We start from the raw sequence: 9,554 nt of genomic DNA, 5'->3' as shown, positions 1-9,554 counted from the left end.
TTTACATCTCAACCAGTAGCAATGTTAAAGTCTCTTATCTTATAGTATTCTACCTCAACCTTTATTATGCACCTTTTTTGTGGTTTTGTATGATTTTATGTTTAATTATGTTTAAGTTTTTAAAAAAACAAAAAGATATAGGTCTATAAATATTATTAATTCATATTTTATTATGATTATTAAAAATATTTTTTTTTAAGTTTATAACAAATTGAAATGATATTAATCCAATTTCAATCTGGTTTATTCTTTAATTTTTATTCTGATCTGATCTAATTTTAGAGTATTGGGTACTCCTAAACATCAAGTCCTTCAATAGAAAAAGCATCGCGAATTTAAATTTTGTTTAAAAATCTAAAAAGTGACTTCAGAAGATGACTGATAGGAAAGAGATAATAATAACACAACCAACAGAAACGAATCTATGGAAAAGGCACTATTTTCCACTTGACTTTAGTGTTTTAAAGGGCGAATATGAGATCGATAGGGAAAGGCTCAGTACTAAAGCTGGAGAATCTACTAGAAGGGGAGATGAATGTACAATAGAAAGACCTTTCCTCCAAAACTAAAAGACACACAAAAAATTCCTTTTGCCTTCTATATCACTTATATAAAACTCTAAAATTCGAAATAATCTCTTATCAAACTCTTCCTTTATTTATGGTAAGAAGGTGATACGGAACTCAAGATCAACAATACAATCCAAACCTCACACAATTTTAATTAGCATCAAAAATTTATTTTTCAAATAAATATTACCTACTTAACCTACTATAAATAGATGATAGGAACTAATATAATTGAAAAAAATAAAGAATTAGTAGAACACCATAAGAATTATCTTGATAAGTTAAACCAATCTCTCACTAAATGAGAATGATGAAGAATACCTCACAAGTTGAAAATTAAAACTTTATAATTTTATTATTTTAAAACTTGATGATTATAACAATGAACTGAAGACTTATTTATAATTGTAGGCTACGTGAAATACAAGGAAATAAATATTATAATTCAGTTATAATAAATTACATTGAAAAAAATCAAAACTATCATAAGAATAAAATTATATTTAGGAAAATTAAAACCATAATAGTGTAAATATGTTATTCATTTGTGGAAACCTCTTAAATGATGAATATCTTCATTAACTGTAGATGTTTTTGAGTGAAGAAATTTGGAAAATTAGGATCCTTTTATGGTAGGGGGTGGGGAATTAATTGGTCGCTAATAGTCCTAAACTCATGAGCTTTAAGCTTCCTTTTAAGGGTTGGGATTTGTTTTTCTTTTTCTTTAGATTGTGGTTGTCTTTAAGAAGAAAATTAAAGTCATTGTTGATTAAAGGGATGGAATTAGTTGTGATTTTAAGAAGATGTGGGGAAAGCAAGAGGAAACTTTCCATTTAGGAAGGAGTCTTTTTTAAGTTGGGAAGACTTCTCCCATATGGAAAGATTTATTTTTTTCTCACAGTTTTCCCTTCCATTTAGATTAGGATGCATGTACCATCATATCTTTAGCTGAATTAGCTTGCTCTTATCCTCTTATGGATTTCCTTGCTTGAACCAAGCCCATCATCCTCACTTATCCATTTTTTAACAAAGAGTTGGAAAGATTGTTTAAGTCTTTTAGTCATTCCTCTTGTAATAGGCCCACTTGACATCATAATACTCTTCCTAAGTGATCCAAGTCCATCCAAATTACTTGGAGTTTGTCTTGAAGTCTCTTGGTCCCGTGTCTTCTCTCTTAAATGGGTCTTGTTCCATGGTTCCTTCACTTGGCCGCCCAAAAAGTCTTCTTGGTCACCTATATCTTTCCCTCCTTAGTTTGAATTATTTAAATTGTGTTTGGAATGGCTTATGTCATCCATGCTCACATTATCTCCTCATTTCTCAAAAAGATTCATCCTCAAATTTAGGTCTACATAAAAAATATATATATATATCAAAAATATTAAATATAGCTGAGATAACATATTCACCTAATAAGTCTATTTTGTATACATTATCATTGATATGCTCCACGGCTTAAAAACGACCATCGCCTTTCCTTTCTCATATGTTTTAGAAATATGACTTATTTTTTTATTGGTATTCCGGGCATATGATTTGTTTTTTCCTCCAAATGCCACGTCTTTTTATGCATAGCCTTAACTAATTTTGTCCTCTGTTAACCATCAGTATTAAAAAGTTTTTACAATGGTAAAGATGATAAATCAAAAAGGGTCAAAGGATTAAAACTATATACAATTTCAAAAGAGTGATAAACCTATGGAAGAGTGAATATTACAATTATATGCAAATTATGTTAAAGGTAAACAATCCAGCCAAATTTTTAATTTTTGTTCGACAACAAGACGCAATAGAGATCCTAAAGTTTTATTTATCACTTTTTGTTTGTTCATTGTTTACAAATGACAAATAGTAGTAAATAGTAATTTAGTACCTAACTTGTACTATAAGACACACTAAAAATGACTTATAAATTTGACATCTCTATCACTAATTATAGTTCTGAGGATACCATGTAAATGAATATAATCTTTAAAGAATAAATGAGCTATATTTGTTACGTCATCTGTTTTATAACATGCAACAAAATATGTCATTTTATTAAATTGACTCGCTACAACAATTATGTTCTCGCTCCTTCTTCTACTTATCAACAATTTTTAAACAAAATCAATAGAAATATCAGTCAAATGAGCAGTAAAGATAGATAAAGGAGTATATAGACCATGGTTAAAGATCTAGAGTTGGTCTACCTATATCCGATGCATTTTTCACAAATATAATCTTATTTATAATTTGTATGTGTAATATATATACATGTGTGAGCCTAAAAACTTTATTCATTTCAATGGTCTAGGCCCAAAAAAAAACCCAAAGTAGAAATCATGATTTCAATTAAATTCAAATTCTAAAGGCTCGATTAGCCAACCCCAAAAGTAGAATCTCACTGCACTCTCTCCTTCCCTTCCCTTTTACCTATTTTCCTTTTATTTCAATCTTCTTCTTTTATTTTTCTTTTTTTTCCCTAAAGGTTCTTCCCGCTATCCTTTTTTTTTTTTGTTTTTCCTTTTCTTCCCCACGGGCGAGATCGTAAGAAACCCAACCCCTCACCCATTCTCCTTGAGCGAGGCTTAAAAGCTTTAAGCCAGGCCCAAGCTCCTCCCCACAATATTTTGTGGAATCCCCAAAATATCACCATTTTTTGGGAAGATGTTTTTAACTTTCCCTCCTTATTCTTCATCGGCTACAGAAGCGAGAGTTCATTAAGTTATAATCTCTCTCCAAATTTTAGTCAAAAATTGTATTTTTTTTTCATCATTTTGTGTTTCTTTTCAATGAGGTCTTCATATGTTCTACTTCAGAAAAAAAAAAAATTATTTTAACAATAAATGTAATATTTATTAATCCATTGAACTGAGTTGTAAAGTTTATTTAAAACACATACATTAAGTTATAAATTTTTAAACAATTAGATACATGATAGTGACATTAAAAAAAAATCTAACAATTTTCATATGATTTACCATAATTAAAAATATTGTGTTTAATAAAATTTTCAAAAACAATATGAATTTTAAGAAAATATTACTTTGAATATTCTTAACTATAGAGCTAAAATTAACATTTTTAATTTAGATATTAAATAGTCATATACTCAAGAAAAGCATGAGAAAATAATTTACTTTTATATTTAGTTAAGTAGAAAAGGTTTTCAATTGCTTAATATTAGTTGTAGGTTTGAGTTATACTATTTGTTCATTTTTCATTATCGCTTGCTCTTATTTTTAATTTTTTTTTTCGATATGTCACTGTTAAATGCGAATATGTTATTTAAGTGGTAAAACAATCAATCAGTCTTTTGAAAAAATAAATTTGAAATATTAATAGGTTAGGAAATAAAGTTTCTAATCACATTTTGGATTCAAACATTAATCATTTGGTGTTTATAGATTCTTAATTTTAAGAAAAATGGTATAATTATATAGTTTTTTCTTCAAAGAGTTTCATGACTAAGAACATTTAGAATAAAAGTTACAACGTGATTATCAATAATATTGTACAAATAGTATACCCAATTAAAAAAATTACGTCAGATATATTAAAAAATTTGTTTTAGTAAAATATTTTTAAAGATGTTGTAGTCATAACAAAAGATAAATTATTTGATTTTATTACAAATTTAAATTTTTAGTTACAAATAAGATTATAATGAGATTATAAAAATAAAGTTTAACTTAAACAAAATTTGTAAAGATTTTTAGTCAAAAGTTAATATGATTTGGTCATTATTAATCCGAATAGAATAGTATATATTGTATTATTTATAAGAAAATGATTTATATCATTAAACATTAGCATAATAAAAATTTTAGTATTTATATATTCACTCGAATAAGTAGAATCAGTAAGAATTTATATTACATCTCAAATAAAAATATAAAATAATAGTATTACAATAATATAAGAGTGATTCTTTCACTTAGCTTTACTATACTTATTTTATATATAATAAATTGTATTTTGATATTAAGACCTTACAGTTATCTATATGCATTGATTAAATCATTTATCAGATATAACTAAAATTTTATACCGTCATGTAAATGATAGTTAATGATTATTCTCTCGTACTGTCAAATAGTTATTATTTTAAAATTATTCATTATTGATAGTCATAAAAATTCATTGATGAAATACTAAGGTCTGAAAGAATTTTTTTGTAATAAAATTGAACTAAACTGTAACTAAGTTATAGAGATTAATTATTAAGGATTCAATCTAAGAACTAGGGCAGATTACCAGTTGAAGTGTTTAATTAATTATTTTAGATTAAGAATTAGTTAATTTATTGAATAGGGTTAATCAGAATTTCTAAATAGTTATCATTTAAGCACATATATACTAATCAAAAGATGTTTTAGTTATGTGGGCTAAGATTCAACCTAGTTTTACAGTATATAATTCAAAGTTCCAAGAAAAGAAAGCGATGAAGGATTGTTTACCTATAGCTGATGGTAGGATCGCAACACAACAGAACTTCTAATGTCGTAATGGTATCTCAATGTTGGTCAAGGGCAGTTTTGGAATTTCAGTTCCTTTTTCAAAATATAAAATGAGTTACATTCTTGCCAAGTAGGACACGACGTGGTGACTATTTGGAAGCTTAGGAAGGTGCTTTGATAAATTAGAACTAACTAAGGATTCCACTAAAATTGAAGTCCCTGAAATCCGGTAAGAGAATGTTCCTTGCTTAATCTAAATGAACAAGAACTGATAAATGCTTACATATTTATAATGTTCTCCTAAAAGGTAATTAATTACTCTCACACAAAATCTTAGCTAAATTAAAAAGAAAATGATAACTGATATATGAAATGTTCATGATTAAATTAGATATTTGCAGGGATCATCAAAATACTTCCTTGGTCAACATAATCCATCAGATTCCAGAATGTGATAATAATGACTTTAATATAAACAAAGAATATTTCGGTGACAATCGCTGAAATCTTTGGTTTTTGGATTCTCCATTAATTTCATTTTTTTTTTTTAAAAAAAAAAAGGAACATATTTTCTAGTCCAGCTGACACCCACAAACGAAAAATGAAATAGCAAAAAAAAAAACCAACTTTGTTCAACATAATTAATGAACAGAAACTTTGCAACAACAAAACACTCACTAATAAACATTGTTCAAGGAGTTCCAGTTTGGAAAATGCAAGTACTAATATAATTTAATAATAAAGAGTAGTAGTAGGATATCCAGAACACATAAAAATTTAAAATACTAGACCTACGAAACAAGACTTCGAAGACCAAAAAGGAAAGAAAACCGCACAACAAATTGCACTTTACCAAACTGATCCCACTTTCCATACTAATAATGGAAAACCAAAATTCTCATTTAGAGGAGATCAGCAATGTTTGATGGAAGCTCCTCAATAACCACGTTATAGAACTTCTGGATGTCAGCCAGCATCCTCTCATCATCCAATGTCACAAAATTAATAGCAGCTCCCTTCCTCCCAAACCTTCCACTTCGTCCAATACGATGCAGATAGTTCTCCGGCTGTGTAGGCAGATCATAATTTATCACAAGCGACACTTGCTGCACATCAATACCACGAGCCAAAAGATCTGTCGTAATCAAAACACGCGACGACCCAGACCTAAACTCACGCATGATTATGTCTCGTGTGTTCTGGTCCATGTCACCATGGGTTGCTGACACTGTATGATCTCGGGCACGCATCTTGTCAGTCAGCCAGTCAACCTTCCTTCGGGTGTTCACAAATATCACACTTTGTGTGATCGCTAATGTCTCATAGAGATCACACAGTGTCTCCAGCTTCCATTCCTCCTTCTCAACATTCACGTAAAACTGCCTTATACCTTCCAATGTGAGTTCATCACGCTTCACAAGAATCCTCACAGGTTTGTTCATGAACTTCCTGGTAATCTCAAGGGCCTCTGGGGGCATGGTGGCAGAGAACACTCCTACCTGAACTTTTGCTGGCAGAAGCTGGAAAATGTCATAGATCTGAAACAAAGGGTGGTAAGAATTATAACCGTCAAAATCATGTAACCTCTGCCAAATCAAAGATCTCAATAGCCATGCACTTGGAATGAATAAAATCATAATGATAAATGAACCTTGCATTTTGATCAGTATATCTGACACAAACAAAAGAAAAAAATTACCTGATCCTTGAAACCACGTGATAGCATTTCATCAGCTTCATCCAACACAAACATCTTTATATAATCTGGGCGGAGAGACTGCCTCCTTAGCATGTCAAAGACACGTCCAGGCGTACCAACAACAACATGGACACCGCTGGACAAAATTCGCTGGTCTTCACGAACACTAGTTCCACCAACACAAGCATGCACCCGAACACCAAGGTAGTCTCCCAATGCTCTCATAACTTTCTCAATCTGTTGAGCCAGCTCACGTGTTGGAGCTAAGACCAATGCCTGGCATTCCACCAAACCATAATCAAGTTGTTGAAGCACTCCGGAACAGAAAGTGGCAGTCTTCCCTGTTCCAGACTGGGCCTGTTGGATTACATCAAGTCCTTTACAGAACGGAACAATTCCCCTTTGCTGAATTGCCGAGGGCTTTTCAAAACCTTAAAAAAAAAAGTATGTCTGTCAGCAACTTAGGTATACAACCCGAAACAGCAACAAATCAAATGGGCCACATTCATGAAAGGAAACAGGTGATACATTAAAACGCACAACATGTGCAGGAAGCTGGAGAAATAATTCTCAAAATGCAGAGAAATTAGCTAGATGGGAAGACAGCTTGGAAAACAATGGGAAAAAGGTGTGTTACTTAAATATGAATATACATATAGAAGTAATTAGCCTACCATATGCATAAATTCCCCTAAGAAGATTCTCTTGGAGACCCATGGAATCAAAAGTGTCATACACCTCATCATAGCTAGTAAAGAAATCCTGACCATCAGCTGAAAGTCTGTGGAAACCAATTTATCAAACCACCTATTAGCATCTGCCTTACAAGTAATACAGCAAATTAACATTTGTAGATTCAGGAAAGCAAACAAAATAGTTACAATTTGTTTTTGAAAGAAAAACAGTCACAACATTCCTCAACAGAAATCAAAGCCCAGAACAGAAACATATGATATAAAAGAAAAGGAAACTTACAAGTCATTCATTTTGGCATCATATTGACGAGCATCAAATTGCGATCCCTCTGGTGCAAGTCCTGCCATGACTGCATAGCAGACCAAATTATTTAAAAAAAAGGATAGAAACCAAAGCATCCAGTGATGCAAAAGAAAAGAAAACACTTCAAAGCAACTGGATTTCACTTTACTAGGTTATTCTTGTAAGTTATATTCTTCCATTACTAATGTCTTTAACAAGGGTTGCAAAAAACCTATTCTAAGAAGAGGAATGAATAAAAGAACCATCCAATATTGAAAGAGTTAGAACATGTGCAATACCTTCTCAGAATCAACAAAATGGAAAGACAATAGAACCTCCAAAAGCTACTAACGCAAGTAAATCATAGAGCCAAAACACCAGGCAAGAAAAATAAATTATTAGGTGCCTAGATTAAATATCTTCACAATGAGGAAGCACCATTTGTCTTTCTTCAGATGCCCTAAAAAAGGAGCAGGACGAGATAATTGAGAAAGAAAAAGTGAAGAAGGCTGGAATTAATCAAGCAGTTACTCTTCTGGTATGGAATCCAGGAGTTTAAAGAATATTTTTTGACAAAATTTTATTATGTTTGAAAACTGAGCATTATACGCCAAATCATCCCTGTCATTAAGTATAGAATTCTAAAATATCTAATTACGATAACTGGCTGCATCCGAAGAAGCCGACAGAAAGGAAACCCTAATTCTTACAGGAGACCTAAAACACATAACCAGAAATGACCAAAAAGGTACAAACTTAGTAGTAACTCAAAAAGTTAAAATCAGATTAACTATGCTACTGCTTCACCCACTAAATTGTATCCAAATAAATACCAAACCAGTTATTAGTTTTTAAAAAATATTCTCCACAAATTTTAATCTATAACAATTCAGCAGCTTTACATCACACATACAAACATTTATACATTAATAAAAACACGAACAAGATAAAACTGACTCGATGCGACTGCAACTGGTTTACTGCCGTATCAGAAGGAAAAAACCATTTTCGGAATTTGGGCAACAAAAAACACAATACCAATAATCAATTAGTGTGTGGATGCGATTAGCGAATTATGCACATAAAGGTAACATAAAACAATAGAAGAGAACGCAATGAAATAGCTCCAAAGAGCTCATGAAAATCCCCCAAATCTAGCGAATACCAAATCAGTCGCTAGCAACTTCAAACTTCAAATGAGCATCCACAAATCGCAACACAAAAGACAAATCAGAACCAAAAACAGATATGCAGTACAGAAAACCCAAATCGGAGCCTCAAAGGAAATGAATCGAGAAAGAAACATCAAAATACCCTGCAGACACTCCAAAAATAAAGCGCATATAAAGAAAAGTAATATTAAGAATAAATGATAGGAAGCGGTCCGATCAAAAAGAAAAACAGACCTGATAGCAAATCGACGTTGAATAAAGACAAATTGAAGAGAAGCTTTTGATTTAGGGTTTTCCCAAACTCCTCGGATCTACGCCGCGGAGTTGAGGAAGAAGGTTTTTTCAGGAACAAGAGAAGCCGAAGCGAGTAAAGTGAAGAGGGAGAGAGTTGAGGGCTGAGGGTTCTATTTATCGAAGAGTATGTTGTCGTTTCCAATGACGATGGGTTTGTATGAATTTACGTAATTGCCCCTGATTCCCAATTCTTCTGAGTTCTTTGGGCCTCCAGACCAGACGAGTTCAGGCTGGAGCGGGTAAAGCCCGACTATTTCTCCTTGCGGTTTTCAAAGTGAATAAACATTGAATTTCCAGATTTGACCCCGATTTTTATTTCCAATTTCTTTTATTTTTCAAAAAAATATGTATTTAAAGATATATTATTATTATTATTATTATTATTATTGTTATTATTATT

At 31.4% G+C, this 9,554-nt stretch overlaps 1 protein-coding gene across 1 annotated transcript; it reads right to left on the bottom strand.

The window, feature by feature from the left end:
* Nucleotides 1-5,667: 5,667 nt before the first annotated feature.
* Nucleotides 5,668-9,234, bottom strand: LOC110817664 (eukaryotic initiation factor 4A-8). Its single transcript, XM_022046294.2, has 5 exons — nt 9,095-9,234; nt 7,686-7,755; nt 7,385-7,491; nt 6,711-7,141; nt 5,668-6,549 (listed from the first exon to the last, which is right to left on the bottom strand). Exons 2-5 carry the CDS (start codon nt 7,751-7,753, stop codon nt 5,914-5,916), a joined length of 1,242 nt encoding a protein of 413 aa, XP_021901986.1. The 5' UTR covers nt 7,754-7,755; nt 9,095-9,234; the 3' UTR covers nt 5,668-5,913.
* Nucleotides 9,235-9,554: the final 320 nt, after the last annotated feature.

The sequence above is a fragment of the Carica papaya genome, chromosome 7, assembly GCF_054855325.1.
Source record: "Carica papaya isolate Zhongbai chromosome 7, ASM5485532v1, whole genome shotgun sequence".
NCBI lineage: Eukaryota > Viridiplantae > Streptophyta > Magnoliopsida > Brassicales > Caricaceae > Carica > Carica papaya.
The sequence above is the reverse complement of the archived record's forward strand: the minus strand, read 5'-3'. Positions and strand labels throughout refer to the sequence as shown.

Bases quoted from the DNA above. Each gene is read 5' to 3' on its own strand.
- LOC110817664 (XM_022046294.2), bottom strand. From the start codon at position 7,753: ATGGCAGGACTTGCACCAGAGGGATCGCAATTTGATGCTCGTCAATAT. The intron at 7,142-7,384 runs GTAGGCTAATTA...TTTTTTTTTAAG, and splicing joins TAGGGGAATTTATGCATATG to GTTTTGAAAAGCCCTCGGCA. The intron at 6,550-6,710 runs GTAATTTTTTTC...CCTTTGTTTCAG, and splicing joins CACGTGGTTTCAAGGATCAG to ATCTATGACATTTTCCAGCT.